The 18,936-nt window shown below is 45.1% G+C and overlaps 1 protein-coding gene across 2 annotated transcripts in view; it reads right to left on the reverse strand.

Annotated features, from left to right (window-relative positions):
• Positions 1-18,936, reverse strand: part of LOC119019490 (neurogenic locus notch homolog protein 1-like) — a 42,969-nt gene that overhangs the window by 6,066 nt on the left and 17,967 nt on the right. For both annotated transcript variants that reach the window (XM_037098134.1, XM_037098133.1), the window contains exons 7-29: positions 17,738-17,893; positions 17,140-17,325; positions 16,453-16,566; positions 12,938-13,051; positions 12,586-12,819; positions 12,390-12,500; positions 11,076-11,268; positions 10,646-10,791; positions 10,417-10,530; positions 9,571-9,690; positions 8,842-8,994; positions 8,512-8,740; positions 7,764-7,965; positions 7,408-7,561; positions 7,101-7,285; positions 6,339-6,471; positions 5,589-5,846; positions 4,956-5,068; positions 4,174-4,745; positions 3,600-4,025; positions 3,330-3,478; positions 690-903; positions 274-364 (exon numbers count right to left, since the gene is read on the reverse strand). In XM_037098134.1, coding sequence (XP_036954029.1) covers positions 274-364; positions 690-903; positions 3,330-3,478; positions 3,600-4,025; positions 4,174-4,745; positions 4,956-5,068; positions 5,589-5,846; positions 6,339-6,471; positions 7,101-7,285; positions 7,408-7,561; positions 7,764-7,965; positions 8,512-8,740; positions 8,842-8,994; positions 9,571-9,690; positions 10,417-10,530; positions 10,646-10,791; positions 11,076-11,268; positions 12,390-12,500; positions 12,586-12,819; positions 12,938-13,051; positions 16,453-16,566; positions 17,140-17,325; positions 17,738-17,893 — 4,367 coding nt within the window. The remainder of the gene's footprint in view (positions 1-273; positions 365-689; positions 904-3,329; positions 3,479-3,599; positions 4,026-4,173; positions 4,746-4,955; positions 5,069-5,588; positions 5,847-6,338; positions 6,472-7,100; positions 7,286-7,407; positions 7,562-7,763; positions 7,966-8,511; positions 8,741-8,841; positions 8,995-9,570; positions 9,691-10,416; positions 10,531-10,645; positions 10,792-11,075; positions 11,269-12,389; positions 12,501-12,585; positions 12,820-12,937; positions 13,052-16,452; positions 16,567-17,139; positions 17,326-17,737; positions 17,894-18,936) is intronic.

Consider the following 18,936-nt stretch of genomic DNA (forward strand, 5'->3'; position numbering starts at 1 on the left):
TGGGCTTGAATCCAGTCACATCACAATGTAACAAAAACACACGTTAAGTAAATATTAGTTAGTAGTTAATATTAAATAAATTGTTAAATAATTCAACTAAAGCCTTCAGAAATATTAAAAAAAGCACAAAAAAGTTATTTTCAAATCCCACACTGGTCATTTTAAGTTTTTTTGTAGGATATTGCTGTAAAAGTTGTAAAAAAATTAAAAAACAAAATAAAATTCCTACATATTTAAAATATCTGTTGCCGTGTAATATTTCTGTTTTTTTACCCTGAAGCGTTTCGCATCCGAGGGCTCGTCTTCCTCCCAGTCATTCTGGGTGACATCCATGAGTGAAATGTCCGAGGTGTTTTTCAGTGGCCTGTGAGGACGCAGAAAACCCGGTAAAAATCCTCGTACTCTCCTGCTTCCATCTGATCCGAGCCGCACAACATTAATGGTGCAGCCGAAAAACAAAAGCATTGATTAAATCCATACCCCACGCCCCCACCCCTGCCCCGACAAGTCAATTAATGCGCACCTAAACCTGCTATATCATTATCATTAATGATCCAGGCGAAACCCCCCTTTCCCAAATTTACCCGATCACCAGTTACACCCATTTTGTCCCTCAGATCTGGCCCTTCACCTGACCCGCAAAGAAACACGTCCTGCGACGACACTGAGCAAAGAAACTGAAAACTTACTTTAATCCCACTGAATCCTCTCCGACAGGCTCGCGTCTCTTCTTCTTGCTAGTCTCTGTGGTCTTGAAGCCCTCGGGGAGCCAGAGGCGCCCGTGCTCATGGCGGCGCTTTCGGGCAGCCACCATCCCCACTCCGAGAAAGGCCAGTATCCCTACGCCGCCAAGGACCAGGTAGATCGGGTAGAGGTCCTTAGAAGGATCGGGGTCGACGCCGCCTGGTAGGAAAAGGGACAACATGGTCAAGACGGGCCGGGGAGCAGACATGGACTGGCAGAAGATAGACCAGGACACCCAGGATCAGCCTGGAGTGTTCGAGCAGAGCTAGTCCGGCTCTTTTCTTCGCCCCGCCGTTCCCAGTCCAGAACACACCGCAACCAGCAGCGAGCGCAGGAAACTGACTGACGATCCTCACCGTTTGTGAAGCTAGCTTCTACTATCTATTCAGTAATAATCAGAATTGCTAACCACTTTTCATCAAAAAAGAAAAAAAGAAAAAAAAAGGGATGGGGCGTGATAAAAAAAAAAAGAGAAAAGGGGGGAAAAAAAGAACACCACCACCTCCTCTCTCCCTTTTCAACCCAGGGTACCAAGAGACAACTTTACCATTTCTTCTTTAAGAGAAAAAAAGGAGGGGGATTAATGAACTTCAAATTACTGCACGCGCTTTAAGCTGTAAAGACGAAGGATTTATTAGGATTTTCAAGATAACAAAGACTCCCAACTTCTAGCACACTCCCGATCAATTTTTCCCCTTCTCTTTTTTTTCCACTAACGATTTTGAAATGATAAACTCCCCCAACCTAAACCCTCAGAGATGCATTAAGTCCTGGTATTACATTCAGCGAGGTGAAGGTTGCAGCAGCCCCTCACACTGTGGGATGAAATGCGTGTGCGTGTGCGTGTGTGTGTTATCTGTGGACGTATATGTGTACATGTCTGCGAGAGGGAGAGAGATAGAGCGTTATATAGTGTGAGTAGGGGGCTGGATGAGTTGATTTGCGGCAATTAACCATTTTGGTGCCTGAAGCCAGTGGATTTACACTCTGAGGGAAGGATTGATTGTTTAGGCCATGAGATTCACAATTGCATTTGTTCGCCGCTGCATAACAAATACACAATCAAAGAGCGCTAGGGTTAGGACCCGACCAGAGGGCGCGTTCAGTCTGAGTGTGTGTGGAGGAGCACGTGTCTCATCCAACCGTGTATCTATGTGCAAAAGCAAGAGCAAGGATCCTACCAGGGGTTTTGCACTTTTTAGCCTTTTTTTAAACTACAAATCACATTTATTTCACATCACAATTAAACACCCTGACAATAGCCCTATCAATCAAGATGCAAATCCGTCAGTTGTGGTTTTCCATTCTTCGCTGCTTTCGTTTCCACTCCTATGAAGATCAATTACGAGACTCTTTGAACTTGTTTGAGTTCTGCAAACTGTCAGAGAGAAAATCAAATCTGTGTCAGAGTCACATTACTGTTTGATGTTGATGCAGGCTGGAAATATTCGTCAACAAATCCCACCAGTACAGAAACCAGCAATCATTAGTCGTCTCTAAATAGTTTGCAGCTTCCCTGTCGTTACTGTATGTTGAAGCAGCCTCAAGATCATCTTCCTTCACAAGAACATACAGACAGCTGAGCACCGCTGTTTTTCTTACTCAAGCTGAGCTGTGACAGTTTTAGCTGATTAAGCTTTAAGTTGATCAAAAGAACATTAAACTATTTTGAAAAATTGTTTCAGTCACTTTTCAAACAAAATGTCAAACATTTGTTTTAAATTTTTTTGACATTCTTTAGACTAAACATTAATTGAAAAATAGAACGGTACTAAGTAGAGCACATACCTCCACTATGGCCAAACATTCCCCTTTAATTTGATCACCCCTTATCCAATATCAAACTTGAAAGGCCTAAATTTCAATTAGAACCAACCATAACCGCTGAACCACAATATAAACCCAGCAAACACTGCGGACGGAATCATAATCTCCATTGGTCTGTGGAAAAACTGAAAAAGTAATTGATTGTAACAGATTGTACTCGTAGATATAAGCGACCTTAATACACCTGATCTTTTCAATCAATCATGATTTATCCCCTGCGAAACTAACAAAAATTGTCCTGGATCTGTTCCTTTGTCCAGATCCACACCAAAAGTGAATGGGGTCTATTCTCCATTGAGTCCCATCCTTCAACAAACTTTTTTTGGAAACCTCTTTTCGCAGATTTTGTGAAATCCTGCTGATGAAAACCAACCAACCAACCAACAAACAGAGGTTTGATAGCTGCAGCCCTACTCAAGCAAAACTAAAATGGCTTTTTTTCCCCCTTTGGAACAAGTTTCACGAACACATTTGGTGGTCTGGTGATTATTTCCGGCAGCAGGATAGCTTTGTGAAATCGACTCAGAATAATCTGCAGTGCTCAGATTCATCACAATGAATCATCATAATGAAGGAACACGTGAAGCGGTTCAGCATGTGGCTCACTGACGTGAAAAGACAATACTTGTTAGATCAATTCCTCATTGACTTTTATCTTTCATGGAAAGACACATGATTTTACGTTCAGTCTAATGGACCGATTGGAAACCAGTAGACATTTTCCTTGATTCACGTAGATCTGTATGAGATGTACTCACTATAAACAGCTTCAATGGGGTAGGGAACATCTAGTTTGCCACTGGAGGCCAAAGCCCCGAGGAAAGCAGCGGCGTCGTTGGTGCTCAAGAAACACTCAGAGGACTGCTGGATGCACTGACGGTTGTCTACCTCCAAGTGGACGACTGAACTGTTGAGAGAAGAGAAACACAACCCAAGCTAACGGTATGCTCCATGGTGAAAACCTGTTTTACACACCTAATCCTTGAAAATGTCTCTATAGTTAACAATTTTTCTACATTTTTGCTCACCCTTTGATCTCCAGCTCCCTCCTCATCCTCCTGCTCCCTCCTGCCGCATCATATAGTCTCCTCTTCACCACGCTCAGCACCTTCCCGGGCACCTCGGACCACGCGTCCACCGAACGCTTAACGTTGTACTTCTTCAGCTCGTGCTCATTCCCGTAGTACGGGTACACCATCATCTCGCCTTTGCCGTCCTTCCTGAATATCACGTTGGTGCGGAGGACGCGGCTCAGCTCGCGCAGGAAGCCAAAGGAGTTGTTGAGGAGCTTTTCGGGGGTGATGTGGACAACCAGGACCAGCTGGCCCAGGGCGAGCTTCTCGGGCATGTTATCGGCACAGTCCAAGCCGTCCCACTCGCACTCAGCGTTGTTGCAGCCCTGGTCACAGTGGTTATCAGCGTAGTGGTCCTTGCAGTACTGGTCATACAGTGGACTGAAATAAAAGAGATCAGGTTAGGCGTTAAACCTACCAGTATTTCTGGTGCTGACTAGTGAGGTTATCAACGTTTAATCGTCTAGTTGGTCTTGTACATCCCAATCTGGATTCTTGTCTTATTCTCTGATACAAACACCGCACTCACTTGCACTGTCCTTCCAGCTTCTGGCAGTCGAACCCATCGTAAAGACATCCGGCGTTGTCACACTGAGAGTCGCACTTTCCGTCATTGAAGTATCTCCAGCACTGCAGCGAGGCAGAGCAGTTCTTCCACGGGTCATTGAAGTTGAGCGAGCAGTCGCCATTGTCCCAGCCGCACTCGTGGTTGTTACACTGACCGTCGCAGACCTTGTTGTTCTTTGCTTCCTCGCACTGCGGGATGTTACAGCTGACATCCACTTGCGGCGGCACTGGGATGGGGTGGCCGAACCCTCCCAGGAAGTCGTAATCCAGGATGAAACATTGGAGGCCGTTGAAGTTTTTGGGGCAGACGCAGTGGTAGAACGGCGCCTCAGACGTGTATTCACACGTGCCGCCATTGTAGCAGGGGCTGGAATTACAGGGGCTGTCGGTGGGATACTGGCACTCAGGCCCAGTGAAGGAGGGCGTGCATAGACACTTGGGACTCTTGTGGCTGGAGATGCAGGTGCCTCCATTGCGGCAGTGGAGATTGCCACAGATCTGGGCATCATATTCACATGTGGAGCCGGTAAATCCCTATAAGAAGGGGACAAAACATGAGAAAATAACCTTTGATTCAATGATTTCTACAGGCTCTAGAGGAAGTTAGAGATGTTTATTGACAGGGTGGCACAGGGCTCAGTGGTTAGCACTCACCTCACAGTTAATAATAATAATAATAATAATAATAATAATAATAATAATAATAATAATAATAATAATAATAACATTTGTTTTTGTACTCACAGGAGGACACTTGCAGATGAAGCCGTGCGGGGTGTTACTGGCAACAGCACACGTCCCTCCATTTCGACATGGCTTTCCTTTACATCCATCAAACACTGTGTCACAGCGTTGACCTGCAGAGTCACACACAGGAAAATGTTAATCATTTTATGCGATTGTTGCAGAAATATCCTCACATTTCCTACAATGATTTCAGTTTAGGGTAGAAAGCATCATCTTACAATTTTTTTTTAATGATTAATCTGTTGACTATTTCCTCATTTCCTTATTTGGGCTAAAAACATTTATTAACATGCACCACATTAGACAACAAAAAGCATAAAGAAGCCTGAAACTGTAAACTTCAATTATCAATCCTAAACAGTCAACAGATTCGGCTCAATTTTAGACCAACTTCAGTTGTACTGCTCAATATCAACCCAACCAAAGGACATAAATGCAAAAATAAAAAAATGGATGAAACCAATACAGGAAAATCTTATTTAAGAGCCCAAGAAATACCCAGAAATGTGATAGAATTCTGAACAAAATCACCAACAGCAGCAGGAGCAAAACACATTAACAAATTTCTCCCTCCTCCTCAGAGCGGACTCAAAATGGCTGACCAGTTACAACCCCCGACTGCCTGTTTACCTGTGTATCCGGTGCGACACTCGCAGCGGTAGTTGTTGGTGAGCTGGATGCAGCTGTGCGTGCCCCGTGGGTCACAGGGGTTGGAGAGACACTCGTTGACATCGCCTTCGCAGCGCTCCCCCACGTATCCCGCGGGGCAGGTGCAGTGGTAGCCTCCCACTCGATCCACACACTTCCCCTTGTTGAAACACTTGGGCTCATTGGTGACGGGGTCGGTGAAGGGGTTGCAGTCGTCGATGTTGATCTCGCAGTGCACACCTGAGGGAGGCCCGGCAGGGGAGGAGGGACAAGTAGTGTCAGTTTTGGTTACAGAATAGATTTTGCAGCTTTGAATCTGTGATAAAGTGACGCCAAAAAGTTCAGATAATATTGTATAATAAGATACTGAATGATACAAATTCTAAATCTGGTGAAAAAAGGAAAATATCCAGGGAGATTTCCCCTTAACTTCCTGTCAAAGCCTCTGACATTATCTTTAGTTTCTTGATCAAACTTGTTGGCTTTTTTTGGGCAACGCCCAACTCCACTGGCACTTTGGACTGACCTACAACACACACTCCCCTTCATGTCTGAGAGAAAAATCAATGGCGTATTTGACAAGTAGAGGAAGGGATGGAGGCAAGACGGGAGGAGGAGTTTTCAGACGTTAGCCCTGGCTGCTGTTAAGCCCTAATTAATGAAGTGTGGAGACGAGGAGGGGAGGACGGAGAGGCGGAGTGGTGTGGAGGAGTGTGTGTGGGGTCCACTGACCTTGGGTTCCCCGGGGACAGGAGCATTTGTAGGTATTGATCAGGTCAATGCAGGTGCCCCCGTTCTGGCACGGCTGGGAGAAACATTCATTGATCTCGTCGGAGCAGTTGGTCCCCACATATCCTGGCATGCACTGAGAGGGAGGAGGAAGAGGCAGAGAAGCAGGAAGAAAAGAAGGCAGAGGGAGGAGAAAGAGGGAAAGTTGAATCAATGTCCGACATGAAACAGAGATGGTTTTTGTTTACCTGGCTGTTTTCTGGCCTCCACCCTGCCAAGGCCAGCAGATCCTTTATTCCAGGGGAGATTAACTCAACCAATCTGTTTGTCTTCTATTTATAAACGGGCCTCTTCATTAGGAGCCAGATTGTTGTTTCAGCTGCTGTACACCCATACATTTGAACTAATTCATGAATCAAATTATAGGACTCAGGGTTAGGGTTAGGGGGTTAGGGGGATCAAAAAATTAGATGATAAAATAAAGATAATGTAATGAGAAATGATCTCTGAAAATGCTAAGAGGGGTGACTTTCAAGACCCAATTTGCAACTTAAACCAACATTAAATCAAAAGAAATGGCATGATTGGGCTGATTTCAACAGGGAAATAATTTCTGCTTAGTTAAAAGTAGTATATTTAGACCTGATGCACTCATGACATGTTCAATATGACAAAAAATGCTGAGACATGATTTCTTAATTCATATTTCAGCAGCATTTGACATTAAAATCCAAACAACTGGATGCATAGTTTTGATTATGTTACCTTGCAGGTATAGCCGCCTAAGAAGTCAGTACAGGTAGCTCCGTTCTGGCAGGGATTTGGGGTGCATTCATCCACCTGCTCCTCACAGTAACTCCCAGTGTATCCAATCTGACAGTGGCAGTAGTGAACGTTCCCCGCGTCCAGACACTGACCCGAGTTACGACACAGATGGGCCACGTCAACTCCTACGAGGACGAGACAGTGAACTTTAGTGCAGCTGTGTGATAACGTATGTTGAGCAAGATTCACTAAGCCTGCAAACATTTCCACTAACACTGTGATTCATTCACACCAGCTCCCATCTCACCTCTCTGTTTGGCTGCCACCTCACAGGAGACACTTGGGACGTCGCAGTAAAGTCCCGTCCAGCCGGTCTCACACTCGCAGCTGTAGGTGGTTCCCCTCTGCCAGCAAGATCCCCCGTTCTTACAGGGCGACGAGTCGCACCAACGAACCAAGTTCTGTAGGATGCAAGCAGAATGTATAAACCTGAATCACTTACACCGAATAATCATGCCAGTAAGCCTTGATCTGGTGATTTATAGGTTCAAAATAAAGTTCAAAAGAGGTTAAATGGAGTTTAATTTGGCTGAAAAGTAAGCTCAACTTTAAGTTTTCAGTATAACAGTAACTAACAAAACATGAGGAAGTCCATCCTCCCACCTGACAGTTGAGTCCAGTGTATCCAGGTGGGCAGGTGCACTTGTACGTGCCGTAACTGTCCTGGCAGGTGCCGCCATTCAGGCAGGGTTTGGAGTCACACTCATTGATGTCGTGCTGGCAGTAGCTCCCGGTGAAACCCGGCGGGCACAAACACGTGAAGGTGTTAATGCCGTCCACACAGGAGCCGCCGTTGAAGCAGGAGCTGCAGAGAAAAATAAAAAATAAATGTTGTATGAAATTCAGCAAAATGAAAGTATTGTGCAGCCTTTTAGGAAGAACCAAGTCAATAGAACTCTTGTTACCTGAGCTGCAGGCACATCTGACTTGTCCACAGAAAGTCAAAAACAAATATATCTTTCCTAACAATACCCTACTTATTACTCAGACTTTCAGTTCTTCTCAGCAGGGAGCTTCATTGATGTTGTTGAGAGAAACAAGTCTTGGTATTTTACAGTTAAAAGCTCATTTATGGTGCAACCTACTTAACCTTCTGCGTGTGGCAGAGACTGTTAAGGTCAGTTGGTGTACATCAGTGCTCCACCAGAGGGGGCAGTGGTGAACAAGGAAATGGACTCCACATTAACAAGTGGATGAGAGTGTACCTGTTGATCCTAACAGACGAACTCCCTCACCAGACAATAACCAGTGTTCATCTTTCGGTATTATCTCTTTAAAGAAAACTGCTGGGTTGGACTGTGATACTCCGAGCTCCTTGTGGTACCAATACTGCGTTGTGCGTGCTCCGTACCTCTCAGTGCAGTCGGGAGTGTTGTTCTCACAGTGGATTCCGCTGAAGCCGGCCGGGCAGGTGCAGGTGTAGCTGTTGACACAGTCGGTGCAGTTGGCTCCGTTCTTGCACGGGTTGCTCTCACACTCGTTGATGTCCTCCTCGCACCTTGTGCCCCTGAAGCCGGGCAGGCAGGTGCACAGGAAGCGGTTCACCTCGTCTGTACAGAGGCCTCCGTTGCTGCACGGGTCTGTGGGCAAAACGGAGCACTCAGCTTGTGTTTCGAAGCCTTTGCTAAGTGTAGATTTTGTCGTAATAAAGCATAAGAAGCAGAGAGACTGGAGAACGTACTGGGCTTGCAGTCATCGACGTTGGTTTCGCAGTTGCGTCCATTGAAGCCCGGTTTGCAGGCACAGCGGTAACTGCCCAGAGTGTTCTGGCAGGTCGCTCCGTTGCGGCAGGGATTCTTCACACACTCTTTGATGTCCACCTCACATGATTGGCCTTGGAGGGGAAGATAATGTAAAATGTTCTTACACTCGAAATGCTTGGCCCATGTAAGCCAGCTTACTGCCATCAGAGGCCTTCAACTGTGGAACAGCTTGCCTAAGGAGATTCAACACCTGCAGAATCAGTGATTCTTTGAAATCACTTTTTCAAAGAATCGCACTTTATGGACTTGCTTTAAAGGTGCATTATGCAAGAATTGGCCACCTGTTGAATTCATACTCCCAAACAATAGGGGCAGCGTATCACCAGAGTAATTAGTGACTGCTTTTAACTGTCTTCTTTTCATACATGTTAGCTCGATTAGCTGTGCAGAGTGCTGGGCTACCAGGGGTTGGCACTGGTTAGCACGTTATCTTTAGTAGTGATCTATTCAACACAATACACAGACACCTTTGATATACTTTAACTTCAAAATAGTTATTTCCTCACATTCTGTTGAGCATTTTCAGTTGATTTTGAAAATGTTGTACTGTGAAACTTTTACACTCATCTAGAATTTTAATGAATAAATGTAACACATAGAAACTGGAACTCTTTTCGAATTAAATAGTTCCTGTTCTAATTTTTCACCTTGCCATCCTTCAGGACAGACGCAGGAGAAGCTCTGATAGTCCTCCGACTCCTGACACTCTCCTCCATGCTTGCAGGGTTTGGAGCTGCAGGGGGCCATCAAGGTTTCACAGTTCTCTCCTGTAACACACAAACACGTCTATTAAAACACTCCCTTAAACACAATAAATCGCAAGCTGTGTTTAGCTTTAACTTTAACTGCGTGATATCATGTAGGAGTCATGAACTTGGAGATAACCCAACCAAAATGGACACAGAATCATCTTTCAATCAGTGCTATCAGAAGATTTTAGCCAGGTTCTGTCAGTGTTAAAGGCCTGCCGAGACATTTCCCTATCTGTTTCCACAACACATGGCTCTTACAGGAAGCCGGCTCCAGTTTCCGCCCATTGTGAAGCCGTTCTGTGAGACAGGAAGCAGGCAAACAGGAAATGTGTCAAGCACCCCGTTCCCACCCCGGCACAAGCAAAAATCCTTTTATTATTCAAAGTCCTGTGGATTTTTCCAAAAAGACGACTCGACAAAAATACAAGAAAATTTGCCCTTCGCCTTTCCATCGTTATCTCTTTTGTCAAATAATAAGTGAGATGACGTGAAAATATTTTCCAGCCCTCTTATCGGGAATGCTTGTGTATCTCAGAGGAGCAAAGTGAGTCAGAGGTTTGGTGTCTTTGAGCCCAGAGGATGTCTTGCCGGTGAACTTTACTCGACAGTTGTTTCATCCTCCACATATTTTTCCTCTTTTCTCGGTAACTTAACAAACAGAGGCTGTGGAAACTGTAAGGAAACGCCAGAACACCAGGCCAACACGTGTGCACATAAAAATGTTCAATAATATTTTCATACCCGTGTAAGGCAGGATGCAGATGCACTTGTAGCCAGCCACGTCGTCGATGCACATTCCCTGGTTCAGGCAGGGGTTGGAGGCACATTCATTGATGTTGGTCTGGCAGTTCGGGCCTGTGGTCAGAGCGAACAGTACATCACATGCGCTTCAATTTAAGTTGGAGGTCCACATCAGGGTGGCGGGAAGTGCTGTTTCATGCGAGAATATCAACAAAACGCAAATACTGACCGGTGAAGCCCATGCGACAGGTGCAAACATATCCGCTGGTCATGTCCTTGCAGGTGCCTCCGTTCATGCAAGGGTTGGATTCACACTCGTTGTTGTTGATGTCACAGTTTTTACCACTCCAGCCGGAGTCACACAGGCATTTGTAGCTGATGGGGGAGAAAACGGTGGAAAACGTGAGACTTCTTCTTAAAAACCTCCATCAGATATTTCTAGGACTGAACCTAAAGACTCAGATTCGGAATCATATTTATTTATTCTCTGATCAGATGGTGAAAAGATTGATAACACTCGAGTCTATGTTCCCCTTGCTTTCAGTCTTAATGAATTTATTTGGAAACAAGAAATTGGAGATAAAAAAAAATAACACTCAACCGACACGTAAATGTATTGTGCTAGTAGTTTGAATCGGACTGAAATCAGTCTCCCTCACCCGTTGATCTTGTCTTCACAGTGGCCATGGATGCAGGGATTGCTGAGGCACTCGTTGACCTGGGAGAAGCAGGTGGTGTCATGGTAACCTTCTGGACACACGCAGGTGAAGCTGTTGATGCCGTCGATACAAGTGCCGCCATTGTGACAGGGGTTGATCGCGCACTCGTCAATGTTGATGTTACACATGGTACCTAAAAGAGAGGAGGGGAATATCTTAGAAGTGCAAACATCCTCATTTTGGGAGACGTGCTGTAGTGCTAGATGAGACGATGACCAGACTAAATGTGTAGCTGGAGAGCAGATGATTAGCTTAGCATTGCATAAACACTGAAAACAGGGAGAACAGCTAGCCTGGCCAGCACTATTAAAGCTAAACAACCAACATGACGCATTTTGCGCGTTTCATCCACGCGCAAACTGAAGTGTGAAAACACACGGGTGCAGCTGTATGTGGGGACATGTGATGGACTATTTCATTTCCGGGTGCAATGACCTCCCGGAGATCTTCTCATCTAACTTTGGGCAAGAAAAAGTAAACACGTAACCCCAAAATCACAAACTCTTCCTTTGAATTATGTAATCACACCACACGATGTCTTTATTGTATAAACAGTGCAGTGTCTTTGAAACAACTACAATCATTTCTTAAACACTTGTCAATAGGAACATTTTTCACTCTATTTGACGTATGATTTTAAATACACGTCCACCCACACACCAACAGACAAAGCGCCACACAAAGGAGTCTATACATCAGTGCAGTTAATGTATCAATTTCTAGAAACATGAGGGGTTTTAATTCGTCCTTTGTCGGCCACTTGAAGCGTTGACGCCATTCAGCCTGGTGCCATGCATAACATAAAGGCAGCCCATTTAGCTTTAAAGCAGGGACCGGCCTCCGAGCTTTTAAAAGCTCAACTTTCAGGAATCTTTCAGGGAATCTTTTCTACTGCTCAAATCCCAGGTGACTGTGTGGGCCACAGCTTGTGTGTTAGTGTGTGTGTGTGTGTCCGTTCTTTGTACGGGAGGGCAGCTTGCATGTCCTAGCAGCAGCAGGTTCGGGACAGGGTGGAGCTGGAAAGTGACACCGGTCGAGCCTCAGAGGAGCGTGCGCGCTCGCTCGCTCGCCATCTGTCACCCTCCCCACCCACACTCCTCCATCCATACGTTCGTTCCCTTATACACTCATTTTGTCTACTGGTCACCTGAGACAGCAGCCACATATGTGCCTGTGTCTGACTGGCTGTGCTTGCTGGTCAAGGTTGTGCTCACACCTCTGTCACGTTCCTTTAAATCCTTCAAAGTTTCTTACCTGTGTAGCCGGGTTCGCAGGCACACTCGTAGCCATTGATCTTGTCGATGCAGGTCCCATAGTCACAGGGATTGCTTTTGCAGTCATCAATGTTGATTTCACAGTTGATTCCTGTCAGAAGAAACATTTCTCTCTGTAACATCAAATGTTGGATATAAAACTTGTAATTACGCCTTTATTTTCGTTTGTGTGTTACCTGTGGTGCCCTTGGGGCAGATGCAGAAGTAGGCGTTCTCTCTGTCCTGGCAGGTGCCTCCGTTTCGGCATGGCTGGCTCAGACATTCGTTGATGTTGGTCTCACACAGCCGGCCGGTGTATCCGGGCTTGCAGTGGCAGCTGAAGGAGGCCAGGCCGTCAATGCAGGTACCGTAGTGGCATGGGTTCGAGTGACACTCATCGATGTCCGTGTCACAGTGCCTCCCAGAGTAACCTGCCAAAAGAAGTTTATTTTTCTTTTCGAACTGATGCGGGTGTGTTTCCGCTCTTGATTTTGTAGGGCCTTAAAACTTTCTACTCAGTAATTTCAGCTTTTGTTCAGACTTGCATACCTTCAGTGCACTCGCAGGTGTACTTGTTGGGTCCGTCTGTGCACTTGGCGCCATTTTTGCATGGCGTGCTGGCACACTCGTCGATGTCAATTTGGCAAAGGTTCCCAGTGAAGCCTGGCAAAACAACAAGGGTGTGCATGAGAGCATGAAGAAGTGTGCGTGTTTGTGTGTGTGTGTGTGTGTGTGTGTGTGTGCATGTGCGTACAGACATGGCTACTGTGTTCTCACCAATTCAAACCAGCCCCTCTCATAATCCTCAGCCCATACTATAAGGGCTCTCGACGAATCAGAAATCTGCATGTTAATTAACAACTGTGCAACACTACAAACTCTCTATTTTCCCTTTCACGTCTTTTCAGCAGGACTCCAAAGGGAGAAGGGAGAGTGGGGGAGCCAATTCACGTAAAGCGGGAGGGGAGGGAGGGAAAGAAATGAGGGAAGAATGAAAGTTGCGAGGCCTCCTGACCAAGGGTTGAGAGACAAAGGAGGGCCTGTCTGCTCAACGCAACGCCAAACGGAGCCCGTTGCCTCCTTTGTCCCCCAAAACTTTTCCATCACAATGCACATTCTCCTGTCTTGCTTTCACCCCTTTTCTCCACTACCCCCTCCATTCCCCTTCCCGCCTCTAGAGAGAACCAGCTTGACCTTTGACCCTCCGCTATTCAAACTCCATGTCATTCAAAATCAACCAGCAGGCTTTCCCCATTTTCCTGGAGTTATTCTCATCTCTGCCATTTTCTCCATCTCCCCTCTGTCACATGATGGTACACTCTAGTGGGATGTTGCCTGATGAAGAGATAAAGTTTTACTCCCCCCTCCCCACCCATCCACCCCATCACCACTACACACACTGCCGGAATACACAGGTGGGCTGAGCTGCAAAGACTGATTTGCAGCTAATCCGGTGAGGAAGTATTTGTGTGTCTGGCGGCGAGCTGATTTCTCCCAGTGGACTGAAACCATTCACTGTTTTCTTGGCTTGACATGAGGACAGAGAGGAGATAATGCATACATGCTTGGTACATACCGTACGTGTTTTCAGTCACACACATGCAGACGCGCAAACTGCGGTTAAAGAAACATCTGCTTTATTAATGGATGATGAAGGATTTACTAAGTTACTGATATACTGATGAAGTTTACTAAGTTTTATTGATCACCTTTAAACTATTAAAAGCAACTTTTGGGTTGTGATAAACTGATGAATGCACTATTACAAACATTCATACTAGATTATTACGTAAGGATAAAATCTGAATTTATGGCACGTTAGTGGTAAATAAATTACTCACTGATGCTGTATAGATCAGATATTAGATATCAATACAATTGGCCAGAGGGTTGGCCAAACGTTTACACTGATGCTACTCCCATTACTGATTACTGATGCTACTCCCAAACATTTGTGATCTAATCTCTTTACAAACAGGAACAAAAGGTTCAAATCACAGCACGCAAGAAATTTCAGCAATAAACATTTATTTCTACATTTTTTCAATCTAACCTGCTGAATATTATGTGCACCGTTGCTGCCAGTGAAAATATTTACATGCACTTGGCAGATTTTCCAGATTTTCCGACAGAAACAGTCGCACCCTGGAGCCCTGTGAGTGGCTTAAAATGGATCAATAAAGAGCTGGTAAAATATGTATGAAAGCTGTGATAATTTAACATTTTACAGGACGCAAGAGCCATCAGTTATGACACATTTATATCATTTTTTTTAATCAATGATTGTCTCATTACGGGGTGTTACTGAAAAATGCATTACGACTGTAATGAACACAATTTTTTTTCATGTCAATGATCAAAAAATGAACGATCAGCTCTTTGCAAGGGAGAGGAGGAAATAAGCTCTTCTGTGAGCAATGCTGGCAGTTTTCATCATTGAGAGCAAAAAAAAAAAAAAAAAAAAAAGGCCTCAGCGGCACAAATTGAGTGTTTTTTGCCAAGATGTGAAGTGAAAGTTAAGTTTCTTCACGGTTCAGTGACAGCGCCCCAAAACGCACTCCTAGCTGAAATCAAAGAGGCTGGAGAAAAGAAAAAAGAAAAACTCCAGAGAGAATTTCTCACCCAGATGCACACATAAGCATACGCATGCACACAAATGTTGAAGCATGAAAACGCAAGAATCGGACACGCACACACGCACACATGCAGACACATCATGCACCCCAGCAGCCAAAGAGGGATTTATCCCCAGACTGCTGGAATCAGACATTTCAATGGCTCTCAGTGGGGTTTCCATGGCTATTCCATGTACAGAAATAATAAGAGGGGACCCTCGCCTCAGGCCTGGCTCGCAACGGGGACAAATTTACATCTCAAGCAGGGCGGTTAAGACCCCTTCCCCTTCTTTGCCCCTCCCTTCCTGCTTCAGCATAACGGTCTGTGCGTCTCACCTCCCTCCATCCCCTCCAACCCTCCATCTACCCTCCCAAAAAAAAACAAAAAAAAAAACACTTTCACCACCACCACCACCACTTTGTCCTGCTTCCTCACATAACCCTCTCTCGCTGTCACACACAGGGTTTTCTTAGGCGTTAAGCTCTTGTGTTCACACTTGTAGCCCCTCTCTATTAATTCTAAAGCTTCCTTGTCGGGGTGTCTCTCTTTCTCTCTCTCTCTCTTTCTCTGCATTTTCTCCCTCTTCCTTTCTTTTTTCTCTCAACAGGAGGAATCCTGCCTCTCTCCACCCAGGCCGCCTTTGATCCACCCGACTCAGAGCTTCGCTATTTTTCCTCCCCGAAAAATAAAGAGGAAAAAAAAAAGGAAAATCACTTCCACCTCAATGATCCCGCTGAAAGAATGCAAAACAAAAAACACATTCTGGGAGTTTGAAGATCATTCCTTTGCTTTCTTCTTTTCTCTCGGATTCAGTAGTTGCATTCCTTCCTCTCTGAACAAAACATCAATACCTCTTGTCCAAACACTCCAATAGCATTTTCTGGAAAGAAAAAGCTGTAGGAAAAAAAAACAAAAAACAAGTAGCCGCCCTCGAAAACCGACAAAAGCACTATCTCACTCAATCGCCACAAAGCAGAAAATGTCATTTCACGGAGCGCAGTAGTAGCTCGGCCTGCTATTATTAGCTTTCTCTCGAATCCCAGTCACATTCAAAAGTCTTGGGATCCACAAGTTTCTGCTCACTCATCACACTTTGTAAAAGGGATAAGAAAGTTGTTTGAAAAAGTTCAAACTTCCTCAAGCCTTTCCCTATAGATTTTTTTTTTTTGCTCCCTCTCCTCCTCGACTGCTGCGTTCGTTCTGGGCTACCCGGGCCTGCGTAAGCCTGCCTCAGGGCTGGGATTAGTGCCCGTCCAGAAAGGTGTTTGCGTGTGTGCGCGTGTGTGTTTGTGTTTGAGTGAAACAGAGGGAGCGAGCGAGGCACAGAGAGAAGGAGAAGGGGGAGAGATCGACCTCTGTGCCCCCTGGCCCCGCGCCTCCTCCTCCGCCTCCCCTCCCTTCCTTCCTCCCCCTCCTCCCCCTCCTCGGCAGCGGTACGGCAGCCTCACCTGTGGGGCACTGGCAGCGGTAGGCGTTGATCTTGTCGATACATGTGCCGCTGTTCAGGCAGGGGCTATTGGCGCACTCGTCCGTATCGATCTCACAGAACTCCCCCCTGTAACCTGGCCAATTAGCAAGGGAGGATCGGGGAGGGAGATGGATTGGTTAGACAGAGACACAGTGAGAAGCATTTTCACGTGGCTGTAGCAGATGCAGCACATAAATAGCAGAGGGGCTGCAATTAGCACAGATTCATCATTATATAAAAAAGGGATATCATAATTGGTGTTATGACTAAGTTGAGTAAGCAAGTCATCATCCAGGTGCTTGCTTTGTCCAATCGACGGTCAAGCAGTTCAACATATTCAATTAACTATCACATGAGGCAAAGAAAACCAGAACATTACCAAAGATTGAGAAGCTGGAGAAGCTAAGAGAAGCTAGAATGTTAAACAAATAATCCTTTTCACGTCAACCGGCTGATCAATGAATCGAGTGTCAGAACATCACAACCTCAGTCCAAAAAAACCACATGATTTTTTTTTCACTTTATGATATAAAGAAGCAAGAAATTAAGCAAGTCCTAGCAATCAAGAAGCTGGTTTGTTTTCAAAGGTATTCCCTCTTTATAGATGGATTAAATGGTTAAGGACACATATAATGCTTTTGAAATGTCTAAGCCTTCTCCGTCTCACCTGGCATGCAGATGCATTGGAAGTCTCCTATCTGGTCCAGGCAGGTGGCCTCGTTCATACACGGGTTGGACATGCACTCGTTGATGTCCAGCTCGCAGCGCGGCCCCACGTAACCCCGTTGGCACTTACACTGGAATGAACCCTTGGTGTTTATACACTTCCCTGCGTGCTCGCATGGGTTGGAACCTTTTTAAACAGATAATTACGTTAACTTTACTCGAGCGGGTCGTCGTGCAAGTACAAGACCTAACAAGGAGCAATTTGACTGTTAAGACATAACAATGAGATGATTTGGGTGGTTTAGCGTTGTTTGACGAAGCCAAACCAAAGTCTGGACTCCCCCGTGATTGCAGCAATAATAACCCTGTGGGTGTTATTTACTGGGATTATGGGCACAATTATGGGCACCAAAGTACCCATAATAACAGGAAAGAATGAGCTTGTATTGTGACTTGTATAAAAGCACTTCGGTGCATGCGTGATGGTTGAAAAGGTTTCTTGACACTTGTTTAGTTAAACATATGTGCCCTCCATGGATTCTGATTTGAAACGAGACAACAAGCAGAGAGTTTGCAGGTCAGGTTTTGTGACATTTTACCCAGTGAGCACTCGTCAATGTCCTGATCGCAGGAAGCTCCTAAGTATCCCGACGGGCAGGTACAGAAGTGATTTCCGCTGACGGGGTTGGTGTCACAGTTGGAGCCCCTCTGACAGGGGTTGCTGATGCAGGCGTCGTCCAGCTGGCACAGCAGACCTGGAACACAAAACAGAAAAATAGACTTTACTATAATACTGTAAACGCCTAATTTGATTAAAGGGGAACTCCACCAATTTTACACATGAAAGTGTGTTCAGCTCTTGCATGTGTTAAAAAAAAAACAGTTGAAGCTTTTAGTCATTTGTTGCTCCAGAGGGAGCTGTGCAATAGCTGATAAACTGCCTCAAGTGATGTCAACCGAATCATCATCATGTGAGGCTGAAGACTACAAGTTTGAACGTGAAAGTATCCGGAGGTGTGGGGTAAGACAGTGGGCTTGGGGCTCAAGCCTCAAAGCTCCATCAACTGCTTCTTGGATGACACACGTGAATCACACACCAAAGTGTTCGTAGTTGAGTTGCATTGTGGGTAATGTAGGAACCAGCTTATGACAAGGACGACGAATTAATGGGATGAAGAACAAAATATATTCTGATTCTGCAGCTATCAGTGGATTCCATTTCTAGCTAATATTAGCTACTGCTTCTCTCTTTTAGCGGAACAGAGACAGTTTTTTTTTTTACAGATAAAATCCACAGTCCAGCAGCATTAACCAGCTTAAACAAATCATCCACAGGCTTGTGTTGGCAACTGAGAGAGACTGAGAGGGTCTTTGTGACAATCTGCTCAGACACGAGCAATAAAATAATGACTGAAACAAGTTAATTACTACAAATTGTTACATAGAGCCTCTTTCCACTGTCCAATGAGAGAATAAAATTTGTTGAGTGTTTTTTTTAAAACATAAGGCTGATTTCATCAACTGTAACTCTGTGACCGATCACTTTTCTAACCGGCGCTGTTTTCCCTCCTGTGTAATTGTCAGTGCCTCTCATGTGGAGGTAAACCGACTCAGACTGAAAGAGATGTCGATGAATTACAGCACACAATACTAAAAATACAAACGGCAAGATGTGTTTATTCTGAAACAAAGGTTTGATTTAATTCAGGGAAGATAAAGGGGGATAACAGGACGTCAAGAAACCGCAGGAGAAACCAAACATCACCAATCATGAGTGTCGCTTTCTCTGGTGTCGACT

This window comes from Acanthopagrus latus, chromosome 5, assembly GCF_904848185.1.
Source record: "Acanthopagrus latus isolate v.2019 chromosome 5, fAcaLat1.1, whole genome shotgun sequence".
Lineage (NCBI taxonomy): Eukaryota > Metazoa > Chordata > Actinopteri > Spariformes > Sparidae > Acanthopagrus > Acanthopagrus latus.